Source organism: Crinia signifera, chromosome 2 (assembly GCF_055691185.1).
Source record: "Crinia signifera chromosome 2, ASM5569118v1, whole genome shotgun sequence".
NCBI classification, from domain to species: Eukaryota; Metazoa; Chordata; class Amphibia; order Anura; family Myobatrachidae; genus Crinia; species Crinia signifera.
The window spans coordinates 209,182,966-209,199,007 of NC_139218.1; the positions used below are offsets into that span (position 1 = coordinate 209,182,966).

General features: G+C 42.8%; 1 protein-coding gene across 2 annotated transcripts in view; it reads left to right on the forward strand.

Moving 5' to 3' along the window:
• MAN1C1 (mannosidase alpha class 1C member 1) overlaps positions 1 to 15,339 on the forward strand; it is a 76,488-nt gene extending 61,149 nt beyond the window's left edge. The window contains exons 10-13 of one of the 2 annotated variants that reach the window (XM_083173640.1): positions 1,845 to 2,064; positions 4,081 to 4,253; positions 8,080 to 8,195; positions 9,663 to 15,339. In XM_083173640.1, coding sequence (XP_083029766.1) covers positions 1,845 to 2,064; positions 4,081 to 4,253; positions 8,080 to 8,195; positions 9,663 to 9,768 — 615 coding nt within the window. In that variant the 3' untranslated portion in view covers positions 9,769 to 15,339. Of the gene's footprint in view, positions 1 to 1,844; positions 2,065 to 4,080; positions 4,254 to 8,079; positions 8,196 to 9,662 lie in introns of those variants that run through there. The other variant, XR_014470432.1, reaches the window with a different exon arrangement.
• Positions 15,340 to 16,042: the final 703 nt, after the last annotated feature.

The window sequence follows — 16,042 nt, forward strand, 5'->3', positions numbered from 1 at the left end:
CTATATATATAATATTAAAACGGAACATAAAAAATAAAGGGAATTACTTTGTAAGAATACATTTTTTGTGATGATCAGCAGCAATATTTAATATTTTCTTTTTCTCGATATTGGGGTTATTCAGACTGCATCGGTACGGTCCTGCAATAAAATCCTCAAGTTGCTTGACAGAACCTGACATTTGTGGCTGGTAACCAGCCCTCTTCAGGGAGTGTCAGGGAAACACAGGCATGCCCAGGCATTTGAGAGGAATGCGTGTGATTTCGGCTACAGCCCGAATGCGACTGCTTTTATCGGAGTCGCCAACTAAGTCCTAGACTATGCAAGGCTGCACACGCTGGAGAAATAATTCAATGGTGATTGGCTTGCGAATGGACTTGCAGCTAATACCCAAAACAGCTATTTTTCACAAGCCGAGCTAAGCAATTTGCAGGCTTGCATGGTGCAATAATTTACTCTGGCGGGGCAGCGTTTACATGGTCGCAGGGCTCTGCAATTTAGCAGAGCGGAAATCAAGTCTGAATAACCCCCACTGACAGATAAGTATTTTCTCTTTCTAAATACGCAGCAAGGCAATCAGAAAAAGGATGGTGATGAATGTGTTCACCACCTCTTCACCTGCAAAGGCCTTTCATCATTCATGTTTCATTAAAAAAAACACTGCAGAGTTTGCTGTTAGTACAACAGCGATGCTAGCAGCCTAAACCTAACCCCCCCCTTCCCCAGCCCCCCTCCCATTATACTTACATTCAGCATCCCGGAAGTCAGGATTCCGGCCTGACGGTAGTTGCTGAATGCATCAGTTTTTACATATGGAAGAATTTTAGGGTTACACGTTCACTGATTTCAACTACTTCATTACATGGAATTAATGATCATTTGAAACTGACATTATATTTTGCTGCCTCTGCACTGTCAGGAGTCTGAGGGAAGGACATTGGGTGGGATGGAACCATATAAACAGTCATTGTAATTTGAAAAACAAATACATACATTGTATACACAATTTTTCTTTTGCCAGTAATAATTTGCTATAAAAGAAGTCTCAACCAGTACAATATATATAGACAGTGAGAAAAAGGGTCCTTCTGTTCACAGTTGCTGTTACAAAGGACACATTCTTTGTGTACTTGAATTAATGATGATTCGTATAATGCATTGCTGTTGTATAACACATAAATGCAGTCATTGTTGTTTTTTTGTTTACCTTTCTTTTCTTTTATAAATTGACTTGAGAGCAGTCTGTGATACTTGAATTGTTTCCAAGTAAATGGTTTTCAGTTATCAACAAGTCAGGGCAAATATATGCAGGGCCGGTGCAAGGCACTCTCCTGCTCCACGAGGGGGGTGGGTGTTGAGGGGGGGGGGGAGTTAATGCATGGAGGGGGTGCCGGGCGATGCGGTGTCCGCTCACCTCCTGCTGCCGGGGTCCGTGCTGCTGCTGCTAAGTCACTCCACGGGGGGCTGGGGACAGGGGGAGAGTGTCCACTCCCCTGCTGCCGGGTGCCATGCTGCTGCGGCCCTGGTCACTCTGCTGGGGGATGGGCAATGCAGCGGCGGGGACAACACCTGCTCCAACTTCAATCCTCCAAATGCCTAAAGCGGCCTAGTGGTGGCCCTGAATACATGCTTTATTCTGTTGCAGCACTCTAGTGAGAGCTCCAGTTATTTTCTGTTATACTAAAACTCTAGTCTGAACTTTAAAAAATATATATTTTATGAAGCTTTAAGTGATTTGCATTCCCCTTACATTTTTCACTTTTGCACTCTGTTAATTCACACATTAAAGGCCATATATTTTTATGGGTAAAACATATTTAAATGGCTTTCTCCATTGTTTTTAGGCAATTGAAGCACATTTAATCAGAAGGTCTGCCGGAGGTCTCACTTACATTGCTGAATGGAGAGGCGGTGTCCTTGACCACAAAATGGGACATCTGACTTGCTTTTCTGCAGGAATGTTAGCTCTTGGAGCAAATGATGCATTGGAAAAGAAAAAAGAGCATTACATGGATTTAGCAGCAGATATTGCCAACACCTGCCATGAATCTTATGTACGTACAGGTATGAATTATCCTGACCACATCCATTAATGGCTAAATTAAGTATTAAGAGGACATGTTATCATTTATCGATAACCTCAATTTTCAGCATACTTTTGCAATATGTCCACCTCTTCCCTCCAAAATATCTAGACACATTATGCTATACACTGCGGGGTTGCATATGTGTTCTCATACACCTAGCTTTGTTCTGCCTTTCGGCGCGAGATGATTGGTTTGACTAAGATGTACTGCTACAGGTAGCAAAGCATACTTTTTCCTAAATATTGTATCTTAGTGAAATCATAGCCACATATAAAGTTACTAACAGTTTACACTAGGTTACTGCATTTGTTGTAAAGGAATTGCTATTAAATTTGTACAAAGTCACAGATTAAACATCCTTTACACTGATTTCTGACTTGGGAAGAATTTAATTATTGTAGAAGAAACATTGGGAGTGAAAACTTTAAAACTCTCAATTTATTCAGATGTTTCCCCAATAATATTTTGGAGGCTGTGCTATTAAGTTGCCTGAAAAAAAAAATTATTTTAAAAAAAACAGGTACAGTGAAATGGGGATGTTTTGGGGGATTTGGCTTTGTCTGGCAGCGCCCACAATAGTCCACAATCAGCCCTGGTTCTTGCCGGTGTATCAGGGATAACTGAATAGCCCCCAGGGAAGCAATTATCTGTAAACACTGATTGAGGGTTATTGCATACCCCCTTAGTCGCAAACAGAAGTACAAGAAAAGCGCTATATAAATATCATCATTATTATAATTATTAAGTACTACCTGCCTCACTGGTCAGTGTACTCTTGCAATATAATTCTGTTGCTTTAGGGGGGGGATAAAATACACATTTTAAGAAAAAAAGACCCTTGTGTGGTGAAGTTCAAAGTTGTATGAGGACACACCTGTAGGCCGAGAGACAGAAAATGTTAGTCAATGATTATGTGCAGGCTACAAAACAGCACTCATTTCTGGTCACTTGTAAGATCCTCTATTGCTAGATTATCTACGTTTGCCCAAATGTACCCAATTTTACAGGGAAGAACAAGGATTCGGGAGGCAAGTTACAAAAGCGTATTCTGTCTTTAAAATGAGATTATTTAAATTGAGGGCCAGATTTAGAGTAAATTGCATGCTGGCCATAGATAGTTGTTTCCACACTGTGTGCACAGAACTAAGGGCCTCATTTTAATTTATTTAGAACGGGGCAAATTCAGCCCCGTTCAGATGTATGTGCAGACATTGGCAATGATCGACCTCGGCGAGTTACACGCTGATAATATTATTTTGCCTATTTCAGTGAGAATCTTGTATTCCATATGACACCCCCTAATCCACAGGTTCTCAAACTCGATCCTCAGGAGCACAGTGCATGTTCTGCAGGTCTCTTCACAGAATCACAAGTGAAATAATTAGCTCCACCTGTGAATATTTTAAAATGTGTCAATAAGTAAGGAATACACCTGTCCTGCCGGGTGACCTGGAAAACTGTGTGGTGTCCTGAGGACCGAGTTTGAGAACACCTGCCCTAATCTATAGCATCATATAATAGCTCCCGTCAACAGCCATGTTGTCTCACTCATTCATTCATAACACTATACAAATAGCCACCAAGGCAATATTGATGCCTGATGTTACAGTGCATTTCCTGTGCGCCATTGCCTTTATCTGCATTATACACCCCATTGTCTTTATCTGCATTATACACCCCATTGTCTTTATCTGCATTATACACCCCATTGCCTTTATCTGCATTATACACCCCATTGTCTTTATCTGCATTATACACCCCATTGTCTTTATCTGCATTATACACCCCATTGTCTTTTAAGTCCAAAACTCCAAATTAAATCTGTTACAAAAAAAGATGTGATGGGAGACAGTTTCCAACCTCCATCTTTGTGATCTTATTTTGATAATACTGATGATCAGACAAGATAAATAGCATATATAGGAACTTATTGTGGAAAAGAAGAGGATTGTTTCTTTTGAATGCTTATAGAATATTAATATGTCATTTACAGATACTAAGCTTGGGCCTGAAGTTTTCAGGTTTGACACTGGGGCTGAAGCTACATCGACCAGATTAAGTGAGAGATATTACCTTTTACGTCCAGAAGTGGCTGAGAGTTACTTGTACTTGTGGAGGTTGACCCATAACCCCAAATATAGAGAGTGGGGCTGGGAGATTGTACAGGTATGGTATCATAATAGTTCCACCTAACTTATTGTATATGCTAAGCATCACTGTAACTGAAAAAACAGATGTATTCTTTCATCACTTTCCTCTTCCTTCTCCTCCCCATCCAGCTCCTCAGTCAGTACCCACTAAAAGACATTGCCTTCTTTTAACTGTGGCCGGATTCAGACCTGGAAAATGCCCCCCTCCCCCACACGAATCCCCTCACTAGCATGCAAGGGGATGTGAATGATAACACATCCTCTCGTATGCGTTCACATGGTTGAAAAATCATTCCATGGTCACTCACTAAAACCAAGTGTATTTGCCCAGGCAAAAATTCGGTACAGGGATTGAATAGAGCAAGTCGAATTTGCTCTAAAGCGAAAAGTGCCAATTTATCACCTGCGTGTTGGCAGGATGTTCAGTGCATTGTAAGTGTTGGCAGAATCGAATAAGTGCTGGTGGAAACCTAGAAGAGGCAGTGTGAGTGTTTGCAGGAGTCATGGAGGGGCAGTGTGAGTGTTGGCAGGAGTTACAGAGGAGCAGTGTGAGTGTTGGCAGGAGTCACTGAGGATCAGTGTAAGCATTGGCAGGAGTCATGGAGGAGCAGTGTGAGTGTTGGCAGGAGTTACGGAGGAGCAGTGTGAGTGTTGGCAGGAGTTACGGAGGAGCAGTGCCAGTGTTGGCAGGAGTCACTGAGGAGCAGTGTGGGTATTGGCAGGAGTCATGGAGTAGCAGTGTGAGTTTTGGCAGGAGTTACGGAGGAGAAGTGTGAGTGATGGCAGGAGTCACGGAGGGGCAGTGTTAGTGTTGGCAGGAGTCACGGAGGAGTAGTGTGAGTATTGGCAGGAGTCACGGAGGAGCAGTGTGAGTGTTGGCAGGAGTCACGGAAGGGCAGTGTGAGTGTTGGCAGGAGTCACGGAGGAGCAGTGTTAGTGTTGGCAGGAGTCACGGAGGAGCAGTGTTAGTGTTGGCAGGAGTCACGGAGGAGCAGTGTGAGTGTTGGCAGGAGTCACGGAGGAGAAGTGGGAGTGTTGGCAGGAGTCACGGAGGAGAAGTGGGAGTGTTGGCAGGAGTCACGGAGGAGCAGTTTTAGTGTTGGAAGGAGTCACAGAGGAGCAGTGTGAGTGTTGGCAGGAGTCACGGAGGGACAGTGTGAGTGTTGGCAGGAGTCACGGAGGAGCAGTGTGAGTGTTGGCAGGAGTCACGGAGGAGAAGTGTGAGTGTTGGCAGGAGTCACGGAGGAGAAGTGTGAGTGTTGGCAGGAGTCACGGAGGAGCAGTGTTAGTGTTGGCAGGAGTCACGGAGGGACAGTGTGAGTGTTGGCAGGAGTCACGGAGAGGCAGTGTTAGTATTGGCAGTCATGAAGGAGCAGTGTGAGTATTGGCAGGAGTCACGGAGGAGCAGTGTTAGTATTGGCAGGAGTTACGGAGGAGAAGTGTGAGTGTTGGCAGGAGTCACGGAGGAGCAGTGTGAGTGTTGGCAGGAGTCATGGAGGAGCAGTGTGAGTGTTGGCAGGAGTCATGGAGGGACAGTGTGAGTGTTGGCAGGAGTCACGGAGGGATATTGTGAGTGTTGGCAGAGTCACAGAGGAGCAGTGTTAGTGTTGGCAGAGTCACGGAGGAGCAGTGTGAGTATTGGCAGGAGTCACAGAGGAGCAGTGTTAGTGTTGGCAGAGTCACGGAGGAGTAGTGTGAGTATTGGCAGGAGTCACTGAGGAGCAGTGTTAGTGTTGGCAGGAGTTACGGAGAAGTGTGAGTTTTGGCAGGAGTCACAGAGGAGTAGTCTGAGTGTCGGCAGGAGTCACGGAGGAGCCGTGTGAGTGTTGGCAGGAGTCATGGAGGAGCAGTGTGAGTGTTGCCAGGAGTCATGGAGGAGCAGTGTTAGTGTTGGCAGGAGTCACGGAGGAGTAGTGTGAGTATTGGCAGGAGTCACGGAGGAGAAGTGTGAGTGTTGGCAGGAGTCACGAAGGAGCAGTGTTAGTGTTGGCAGGAGTCACGGAGGACTAGTGTTAGTGTTGGCAGGAGTCACGGAGGGACAGTGTGAGTGTTGGCAGGAGTCACGGAGGAGCAGTGTGAGTGTTGGCAGGAGTCACGGAAGGATAGTGTGAGTGTTGGCAGGAGGAGTCATGGAGAGGCAGTGTTAGTGTTGTCAGGAGTCACGGAGGAGCAGTGTTAGTGTTGGCAGAGTCAACGAGGAGCAGTGTGAGTGTTGTCATGAGTTACGGCGGAGCCCGATCTGTCGAAATCAGGCTAAAATCGCATAGTGTATAGGGGTCTTTACAATATGCAAGGAGCTGAAAGGTACGCAGATGAGGAGAAATTCAGTTGGCAGGGTGCCATGTAGCAATGGAGGAAAGTTTACACAAAACTACATAGCAATCCACCTTACATGGTTTTATTGTACAGTGTTGTTGCTGCTGGAAAATTGCAGGAACAGTCAAAAGAATCATCTGAAGTGCATACACACTGCACTTTTGGTTCGATATGGCCCAGTCGAATCAAATAAATATTAAACAATACTTTGACCAGTTTTCATCTGACAGAAATGTAAAAAGGTGCATACATGCTCTTGAGATATTGAAAGAACCAGCTGAAATTCAAAAGAATGGCCCAACAATGTGTAGGTGTGTACCCAGTGTGTCCTGCAGTCAGAAGCGAGGTCCTGCTAATGAAACATTGCAACAGGTATACCAGCTTGTACATGCACAAGACAAGACAAAATGGCATACAGGGCATGATACAGATCTGATCGTTATTGTGCAAAGTTGCAGATAACTGCAAGTAGATATTCGCCACCCAGACAGAAAGAAAACCTGTCCCATGTAAATTTGGGAACATCCATACACAATTCCCAAACCATCTTATGGTTTTTCCAGTTTGTGCAAATGTGAGTAGCTCTGACTAGTGCATACTTCACAGATCCTCCTTTTTAAATTGCCTTTGAATGCCTGCGTTTTTTCAGACATTCCCAGAAAATTAGAGGTTTCAACCCCCAAACACCGGATTCCTGTCATTCAACCTCTGCCCACATTGCATTTACGGTCCATACACATTTTCTTTTGCTATTTGGACTTGCGCATGCACGATGCATAAGGTACGCATGCTCAGTCATTCCATAATCCCTTGATTTGTAAATTCGCTGATCAGCCAATGACTCAGGCCCACAGTGAGGTACATAGAAGCAATGTTATTGATGGACTAATAAACCAACCATTGATGTTCATGCAGTGATTATGAATGATTTGGAAATATGTTCTCTAAGAATTGAAAAAGAAAAAGAGGGAAGGAGGAAATAAAAAAAAAAAGGTTAAGGTTTGGATGCCACGAGACATTTAGTAACAATTAGATTTTTTTTTTTACTAAAGTGATGTTTTTGCTCATGAGTGTGATGTCACTTACCAATCCATTCTCAAGGTAGATAGTAGTTAATATCAGTTGTATGGACTGAATTTTTTCACATTTCCCTCATCACCGTGGAGGATAAGTGGAACTCATCCTCTGCAAACAAGGTATATCGGGATGATGAACCCCACAGTGTAGGGGTTAATGAGATGTTATTTCAGAGCACAGCAGCAATGCAGTCTGGTGAACGGTCAGATAGGGCATGGGAGTGAGTTCCGGAGGAGGGGAGAAGCTGTAGTAACAGCGTAGCCGCACAGAGGCCAGGCAATAGTCACAGGAAGAGCGGAGGTGACTTGAGATGAGTAAATACTGTTCTATATCCCCTTTCTTTAGCCTAAATTAGGTTAAGTGCAATAGAAACATAAATCATGGTTTGATTTGGTGGCTTCTTAACACTAGAGTTTTATTTATGTTTTATAATGTCATTATTCCAACAGGCTTTGGACACGTACTGCCGAATTGAGAGTGGATTTTCAGGCATAAGAGACGTATACACTACAACGCCCAATTATGATAATATTCAACAGAGCTTTTTCATGTCAGAAACATTAAAGTAAGTATAATCAATAACATGGAAAAATGCATTCACAGAACACATTGGGGGAAATTTACTAACAGAAATACGCATAAAATAGGTGTATTTGTAACAAAAAATACGCCTATTTTATGTGTAGCCGTATTTTCGGCATATACTTTTCTGAAAATATTGCAATTCGTATTCATGGCACATTCCTTATTGTCATTTACAAATACGAATGTATACGCTATCGAAAGAATACGAATAGGAATCACCATTCAAAAGAATGGTGATTCCTACTTTACTAAGCAGCCGGTAATTGCCAGGAATAAGTGGGATACAGCCGCTAATTGGCGGTAAAATACGCCTGGAAAATACACTTCATTTTCCAGGTGTATTTGGCAGCAGCCTGCACGGATCAGCCAGATCCGTGCATGCTTCAGTGTAAAAACCAGCCTCAGGCTCAAAGAGCCGGTCCTGGTTTTGAAAAATCAGGGAACAATTGAAATAGGGGTTCCCTGTATTTTTTAAAACCAGCGCCAGGCCCAAGGGCCATTCCTGGTTCCCAAAATATGGGGGACAAAACGAGTAGGGGTCCCCCGTATTTTGTGAACCAGCACCAGGCCAAACCAGCCAACAGGGTAATGCCACAGCCGGGGGCGAGACTTTTTATACAAGTCCCCCCAGCCAAAGCATAACCCCCTGACCGGTCAGCCTGGGCAGGGGTCCTGGAGAAGTGCCCCCCCCCCATGAAGGGGTGCCCCTTCCAGAATGTACCTACCCTGGCTGAAGCCTGGGGCTACAGATATTTAGGATACAGATTAGTGGAGTATCTAATACACAGAGTACATGCCATTATGCACAATACATGTTTCTATCAATAATACATGATTAGATTTGCATATGCTTTGCACAAGATATATTTCCCAAACTTAGTTGCTCTCAATTGGTTGGGAACATGATCCCAACTGTCAATATGCCAATGGCCAGAATACCAGCAGCAGCATCCCAACACTTTTTGTAAAGTAAGCTAACCCTCCCTCTTACCCTCCCCTCCCACAACCTAACCTTAACATTCTCTACCAAAAGACAAACCCTGTCCCTCCCTTGCTGCAGCCTAACCCTCAGCCTCCCCCAGCTTAACCCTCCTTTATTGCCTAATCCTAACCTTCCTCTGCATCCTAACTCTATATCCCTCCTGGGCATACTTATGTCAGGGCTTCTGGCTGTCAGGATTCCACTGTCAGTATTCTCAGTGGTGTTAGGATTCCCGAGCCGTTCTGACCGTTGGTATCATGAATGACATGATGCCCACTACATTGCCTCTCAACTGCGTTTTTCCCAATGTGCTTAGTATATTTCATGAATCTGTGGTTTCTATGTTTATTCAAATGTTTTATCCCTGGTACCCATTAAGTTAAACAAAATGTGTTTTATAATGAAATATCTAGCTACTACTTAAATATTATACAATTAATGTATTTTTCCTATGTATTTTGGCAGATACCTCTACCTACTGTTTTCAGAAGATGACCTGTTGTCGTTAGAAGACTGGATTTTTAACACTGAAGCACATCCACTACCAATAACTCGTCTAAAATCAGTTTGAAGCACAACAAACCAATTCATACCTATCCAGTGTTTTTATCTGTAATTGAAATTTTCATATGAAAGAAATTATATTTTATGAGCTGTTTGAGATACCAAGAACTTCATAAAATACAATATATAAAATCTGTCGCTTGTTAAATTTAGCACTAAAAGAAATGGTGGCCTTTGGCAGAAAACTCTGCTCTTATTTACGTGTTCACTTTTTTCAAACCTAGAAAACAGTAGAGAATAAACATAAAGATATGTTTGTGAAATGTCTAGGATTCTCTTACAGTGCTATGTACCCGTCTACCTACTTGTTCTTTGTGGAACAGATTTTGTTAAACATTCACATTGAAGCCCCAATTTCAACCAGGGATACTCAACATGGGTCGAAGCTGGCCTTCAGATATACAGTACTTACCCCTTTCACACTGCCGGATGCCCCAGGTAGTCGGCGTTCATACAGGATGCTTTAATGTGATATTGTCTACAAGCATCATGAACCCACCAATTAGCAGCCTTTCAGGCTCACTGCAGTTGACCCAGGTTGGACCCGGGAATAACCCTAGATACGACCTAGGTCACGGACTGGCCTGGATGCATGACACGGGTCACCAAGCTGGATCACAAGTCATCCGGAGTTGCCCCAGCAATAAACCGGGTTCTCAACTTGGAGTGTAGGGTTATTAAGTCAAATTTTGTTCATGTTGGATATTGTGTAGCACCAATCCTTACCGTCAATTTAAATCAGCTCATTTTCAACTTTCATATTATCATTTATTGGTTGTCCTTCTAAAACTTTACCAAATATGAAATTTAAGGGCAAAACCAGATGTAATCATTAGAACCCAGTCATTTCCTGACCAAAAAAACAGGGTTGTGAAGTATTGCCAGGCTCCATACATATAATATGAAGCGCATTATGTCAGGTCACCATGGTTTTCTGATCTGAGATCTCCCATCTGCTTCCTGAGTGTTAGAAAAATATCTTACACCTGAGAGATGTTTTCATTTGTTATTTAGAGACGTGAAGTATAGATTGATATGGTTGTAGTATAAAATGAAGGAACATCATGCTTAGAGCCCTCTAATTTCCTTCTTCCAGGACTGATTCATTTGGTAAAGGGGCAATTGCAATGTTGTCTAACTCTAATTTACTAATCCTACATTTCATCCGGACATACATGTGCCTGGTCTAAACCAGCATGGCAGAAATCTGTAATTACTTTCCAAACAATTTGAATGAGTATACTATGTTTATTGAAGCTTATTTTCTACTTGTTTAAACGAGTTTCACAAAAGGGAATCAACAATGGGAATCTGTACTGAAAACGGGAGATACATTTAAAAGTTGATCATAAGCTATCAATTTAAATTGATTGTGTGTAACACAGGGAAATAACACATAAGGCCCCCATACATGAGTGCGACTTGTCATTCGCTTTCCCTGGAACTCCATCGGCAGCTCCCCAGAGTCCATCTGATTTGGTACTTGATGGGCCATAAAGAGCATCTAAGGACTCCGGGGAAGCTGCCAGGGGAGTTACATGAAAATGGGATGCAAAATATCGCAGCTGCTAAAAAGCAGCCGTGGTGATGTGCACTGATGCCTGCCATTATGATTTATCTTATGAGAAGCAGGTTCATTGTCCGGATCTGATCAGATATGCATGGGAACGCGCATCAAACACTTTTCACCTGATTTCTCGGCTCGATACGTCAAATTCAGGTGAAATATGACAAAATCGCTTAAGAGTATGACCCACTTTAAACTAACATTAAAAAATTTATATCAAAATATCTGTAAATGTGAGTTTTTGTAGATTGAACCCGCCATGTACATTGAAATGCCTGTAAAGGTTTAATAAAAGAACCATTACTTGCATCACAACAATTTACGTCTTTCCTTCCACATAGTTCTGTCAGAACTTTGTTTCTCCCCGCAGCTCATTTTTAACACCAGTGGGTGATTGCTTCTACTGGGCAATGTGAGTAATAAAATAATACATTGTGAATTTTTTTAGGAGTTATATAAGGAAGCAGAGTAACATAGAAACAATAGAAACAGAATATGCATTTTTACCATAATAGATTCCCTTTAAACACAAATCTTTTCAAACAAAGCAAATTAGTAGCACTGTTTGAAGTCAATTGTAAAATGTGAGACTACTGCTGCAACCAATGGGAACTCTTTGATGCCTTGATAGTCATTTGGCATGTTCTGTGTGTTTGGGCATGGCTGGTACTTTGATAGTTTGCAATGTAAGTAATCCCTGTATTTTACATTGTTAGTGTACTTCCCTCTGCAAGTTAGTGTACTGTGTTCTGTTCTAGGCACCTATCATATTTTTTTATACGCTTCTAGCTCTTTTTAGGCCACACAGGTGACGTGGAAACACACTATTTCTTGAGCTAAAAGTTTTTTAAAAATTATAAAATTGTCAGTAATAATGAAATGATATTTAAGAAAATGTACAGACAGCTGCCAATTTCTACTGACAATAGTGATATTATAGGAACTAGTTAAAAGCACGCCAAAATGACGGCTTCTGCAATGTACTTTCACTTTGAGCTGTGACAGTTTTTTGCCTACAGATTCTCCACCCCACCTGCAGTCCCTATCTGCTCCTACCTCCAATCCCTGTCTTTACAGTTCCCTCTCTCCATATCCAGCAAGTTTGAAACAGATAAGTGTCCCTGCAAGTATTGCTTTCACTTTATTTAGCACACAAAGTAGTAATTTTGTCTGTTGAGTGGCCTCTGTTGGTCAGTGGCGGTACTTCACCTTATAGAGGTGAGGAGTAGTTAGCCTTTTTATATATATAGATTTAAATGAGAAAAATATCATGCTCAGGAATCTAGAGGAGAAGGGGTTTTGGTACCTGGGAATGATTTATTTTATGCATTGTTTGGTATTTCCAGTATGAAATAATATTTTCATGGATTGACAGATTTTTTCTACAGCTGGGAATAGGAGCCACCCACCCCTCATATAAAAATGCAATGGACACATTTATTGGCTACTCTAAAGCACGGAACTGGGGGCACTGTAATGTGAGCTGGTTGTACTGTGTAATATAATGAGATCTAGGGCATTTCTATGGGACATAGGGCCTTATTCTGGTTGGAGCGTCCGGGCCGTACGCGTACGTCCCGGGGTTTTTCACGATCTGCGCATGTGCAAATACGCTAATGCGCCGGCGCGAACACTCCACAACGCTTACGGCCGGGGTCTCAACGTGCGAAAAAACCTGTACGCGAGCGTACGGGTAATGGGGCGGCATAGGGGCGTGTTGATGGGAGCGGCCGAAATAATGAGGGAAAATGGGCGTAAATATGGGCGTACACGGGGGTGTGCACCAGAAATGAGCGGTGCTACTACCGCACGATCGACTAAGGCACCGTTCGTTTCGGACACCAAACAGGCGGCCGCCAACCGACAGCTAAAACCACTCCTACAGATACCGCTTGCCAGCGTGCGCCTGAGTTGGCTAATTAACGCTGATTAGTACTCAAACACATACACCTGAATGTAATAAGCAATGCTGCAGTCTATTAACTCCAAACCATGATTTCACTGCCTGCAAGCCACACATGCAGCACGCAAACACATTGGAAGCTTATGTTTCTATACTTCTCCACATTTAAAGGTTTGTTTAATTTAAGGTAAGAATCTTTTTATACGCTAAGGTAGGTATTTGATAAACAGACACATTCACTACCTGCTTTCATAGACTTTACGCAGTAGCACACTCAATCTACACAAGTCGACATGTGTCAACGTGTTCACTCTAATACTAACATAGGTTTTGTATTTAGGATACAATAACATAAACCACATCTAACACCTACAAACGATGTTTCAGCAATGTTTTAAGGCCATGCCCTCTATTTTGCACATTAATTAATTTAATCAATTAATTAATTTTCATAATTATAGTTGAAAGGCAAGATTTGCAGGTCCATATATGTGAAGGGTATGCCAGCGTGCACGGACGTACGCTCACTCTCACGAGCGGTGACATAAGCTGAGTTTTCCATTGAAAACAATAGGGACCCGTCCGTGCAAGCTGGCGTACGCTCAGATCGCCGCAAGAAGGCGGTGGGGAGACGGAGGAAAGACGGCCGTAGACGGCGCCGTACGCTCAGTCGTACGCTAGCCGACGGAGTGTAAGGGCTGGGCCGACCGCGTACGTTGCCGTACGCTCATTTGTACACCACTCCCCTTCTACGTTATTTCTGCCCGTACGCAAGCGGCCGATTTGTGGGTGGACTTAACCCTAACGGCCGCGTACGGCTAGCGTGCGGTAATTGTGAACGTACGCACGTTTGGCCGCTCCGATCAGAATAAGGCCCATAATATGGGCAATCCCTGCCCAGAGCAGTATCTCTCTAGAAGTATTGGCGCACAATTAAAAAAAGCACTATTGGCCCAGAGATTTTTAGTCGCACCCCTAATCATCATGACTTGTTGCTGTGAATGGAATGGAGGTGTAATGCATTGATGCTGTGTGTATGCAGTGTTTAAAAATAAAACAACACATTAAACAGTGTGACGTTTTCCTTGCTTATACTACAGGGTTGCCTGCCCTCCGGAATGGACGGGAGGGTCCCAGAAATCGGGACCCCCTCCCACCCCCCCGGAAAGGGGGGCAACCCTCCCGCATTGCTGTCCACCTCCTGCAAACCGCCCCTTGGCGGGGGGAGAGCCCTCGGGTTAAATGACGTGATCACTGCATTTTAGCCCCGCCCCCCACCGTGCAATGCCTGAAATACTGACATTGCATGACGGAGGTGGTGCTAAAAGGCAGTGATCGCTCTAGACACGCCCCCAATAGAGCATTACTTCCATGGCTCCGCCCCCAAACCGGCTTTTTTCCTCCCATAGATGGCCCTGCCCCCTGCTTCACAGAGCTGACTGCCCTCTCCCGGAGAGGGCAGCCTAAAAGTCGGCAACTATGCTATACTAACACAATAATTAAAGCTGTTTGAGACAAAAATAGTTTGGGATACAATGTTTTTATTGACTTTTTGTTTGACATACTGAAATAAGTCGCAGGAGATTTATTTTATTTATCCTTTGACTGCTGGTTATGCAGAGTTGTCAACACACTTTAGGGTTATTTCAATTAGGGATGATATTCTTATTCCTATATGCCACATTTACGGTGCCGCCAGAGTTTGCAGAATATTTTCACAGCCTTGTAGGGCTGCTTAAAAAAATCAGCGAGTTCAGGGTAAAATTGCTAAACGAGAGGGGTGAGTTCTGTTGACGTTGCTGGAGTTTATGTGCCACATAGTAGTGGCAACTCAAACCCTTCATCTATAATTGAATTGACCCCATTGACCTCAATGTCAAAATCATCATGTGCAAATTTAATTATGTGCCATGTATGATAACTATCCTTTAAATGTATATTCATTCTATGCAGAATTAAAGTGATTTTATTTTGTTGTTTATTTATTTCATTAATAAATTGAACATTGTAATGTATTGTGATAAAATAAATTTTATTGATATGTGGATTATTAACCATCGCTATTTTTTATGACTAATGCTGAAAAAAAATAAAAAGGTGACAATTTATTTGGGTTATTTTTTTCTCACTTGCTTAGATCAAACGTTATTGCTTGGTAACATTAAACAAAAATCATGGTGAGCAATTGTGTGAATTGTTGAACAAAACATTTTATATATGAGTGGGAAATGTAAAGCAGTGAGATTTGTTAAAATCATTCGTATTTTGATGAGTTACAAGCATCTGGATGTATTAAAGGTAAAGGCCCCAAAAATGCTACATTTAAAGCAACATAGCACAAATCACCATCCTGATTTTTACTATTTTAAAAATACAAATCTCAGGACAAATAAACCTTTGGTTATAGAAACTGCATGTCAATCTGATGAGAACAGTTGCCAAATAATTGTAATAGTTGAGATAGCTGAAATCATAGGTATCTTAAAGAAATTATTCCTACACAAAACCCGTACAATTAAATAAGCAGCTAGCCTTAAGGGGCCTACACACATAGCAATGTCAGGCCATTTTTTGAGCGTTTTAACTAGATTGCTCAGAAAATGGCCCTACAGTACATTGCTGTGTCTGTGTTAGGGCCATAGCGTTATTGACCTGTGGATATTAATCATTTAGAGCCAGTGTTCTCCCCGGAGAACACTGGCCCTGACAGATCCAGGGCCGGCGCCACCACTAGGCAAATCTAGGCATTTGCCTAGGGCGCCGGCCACTGGAGGGCGGCATTTTGTGCCGCCCGGGTACCTGTCCTACGGC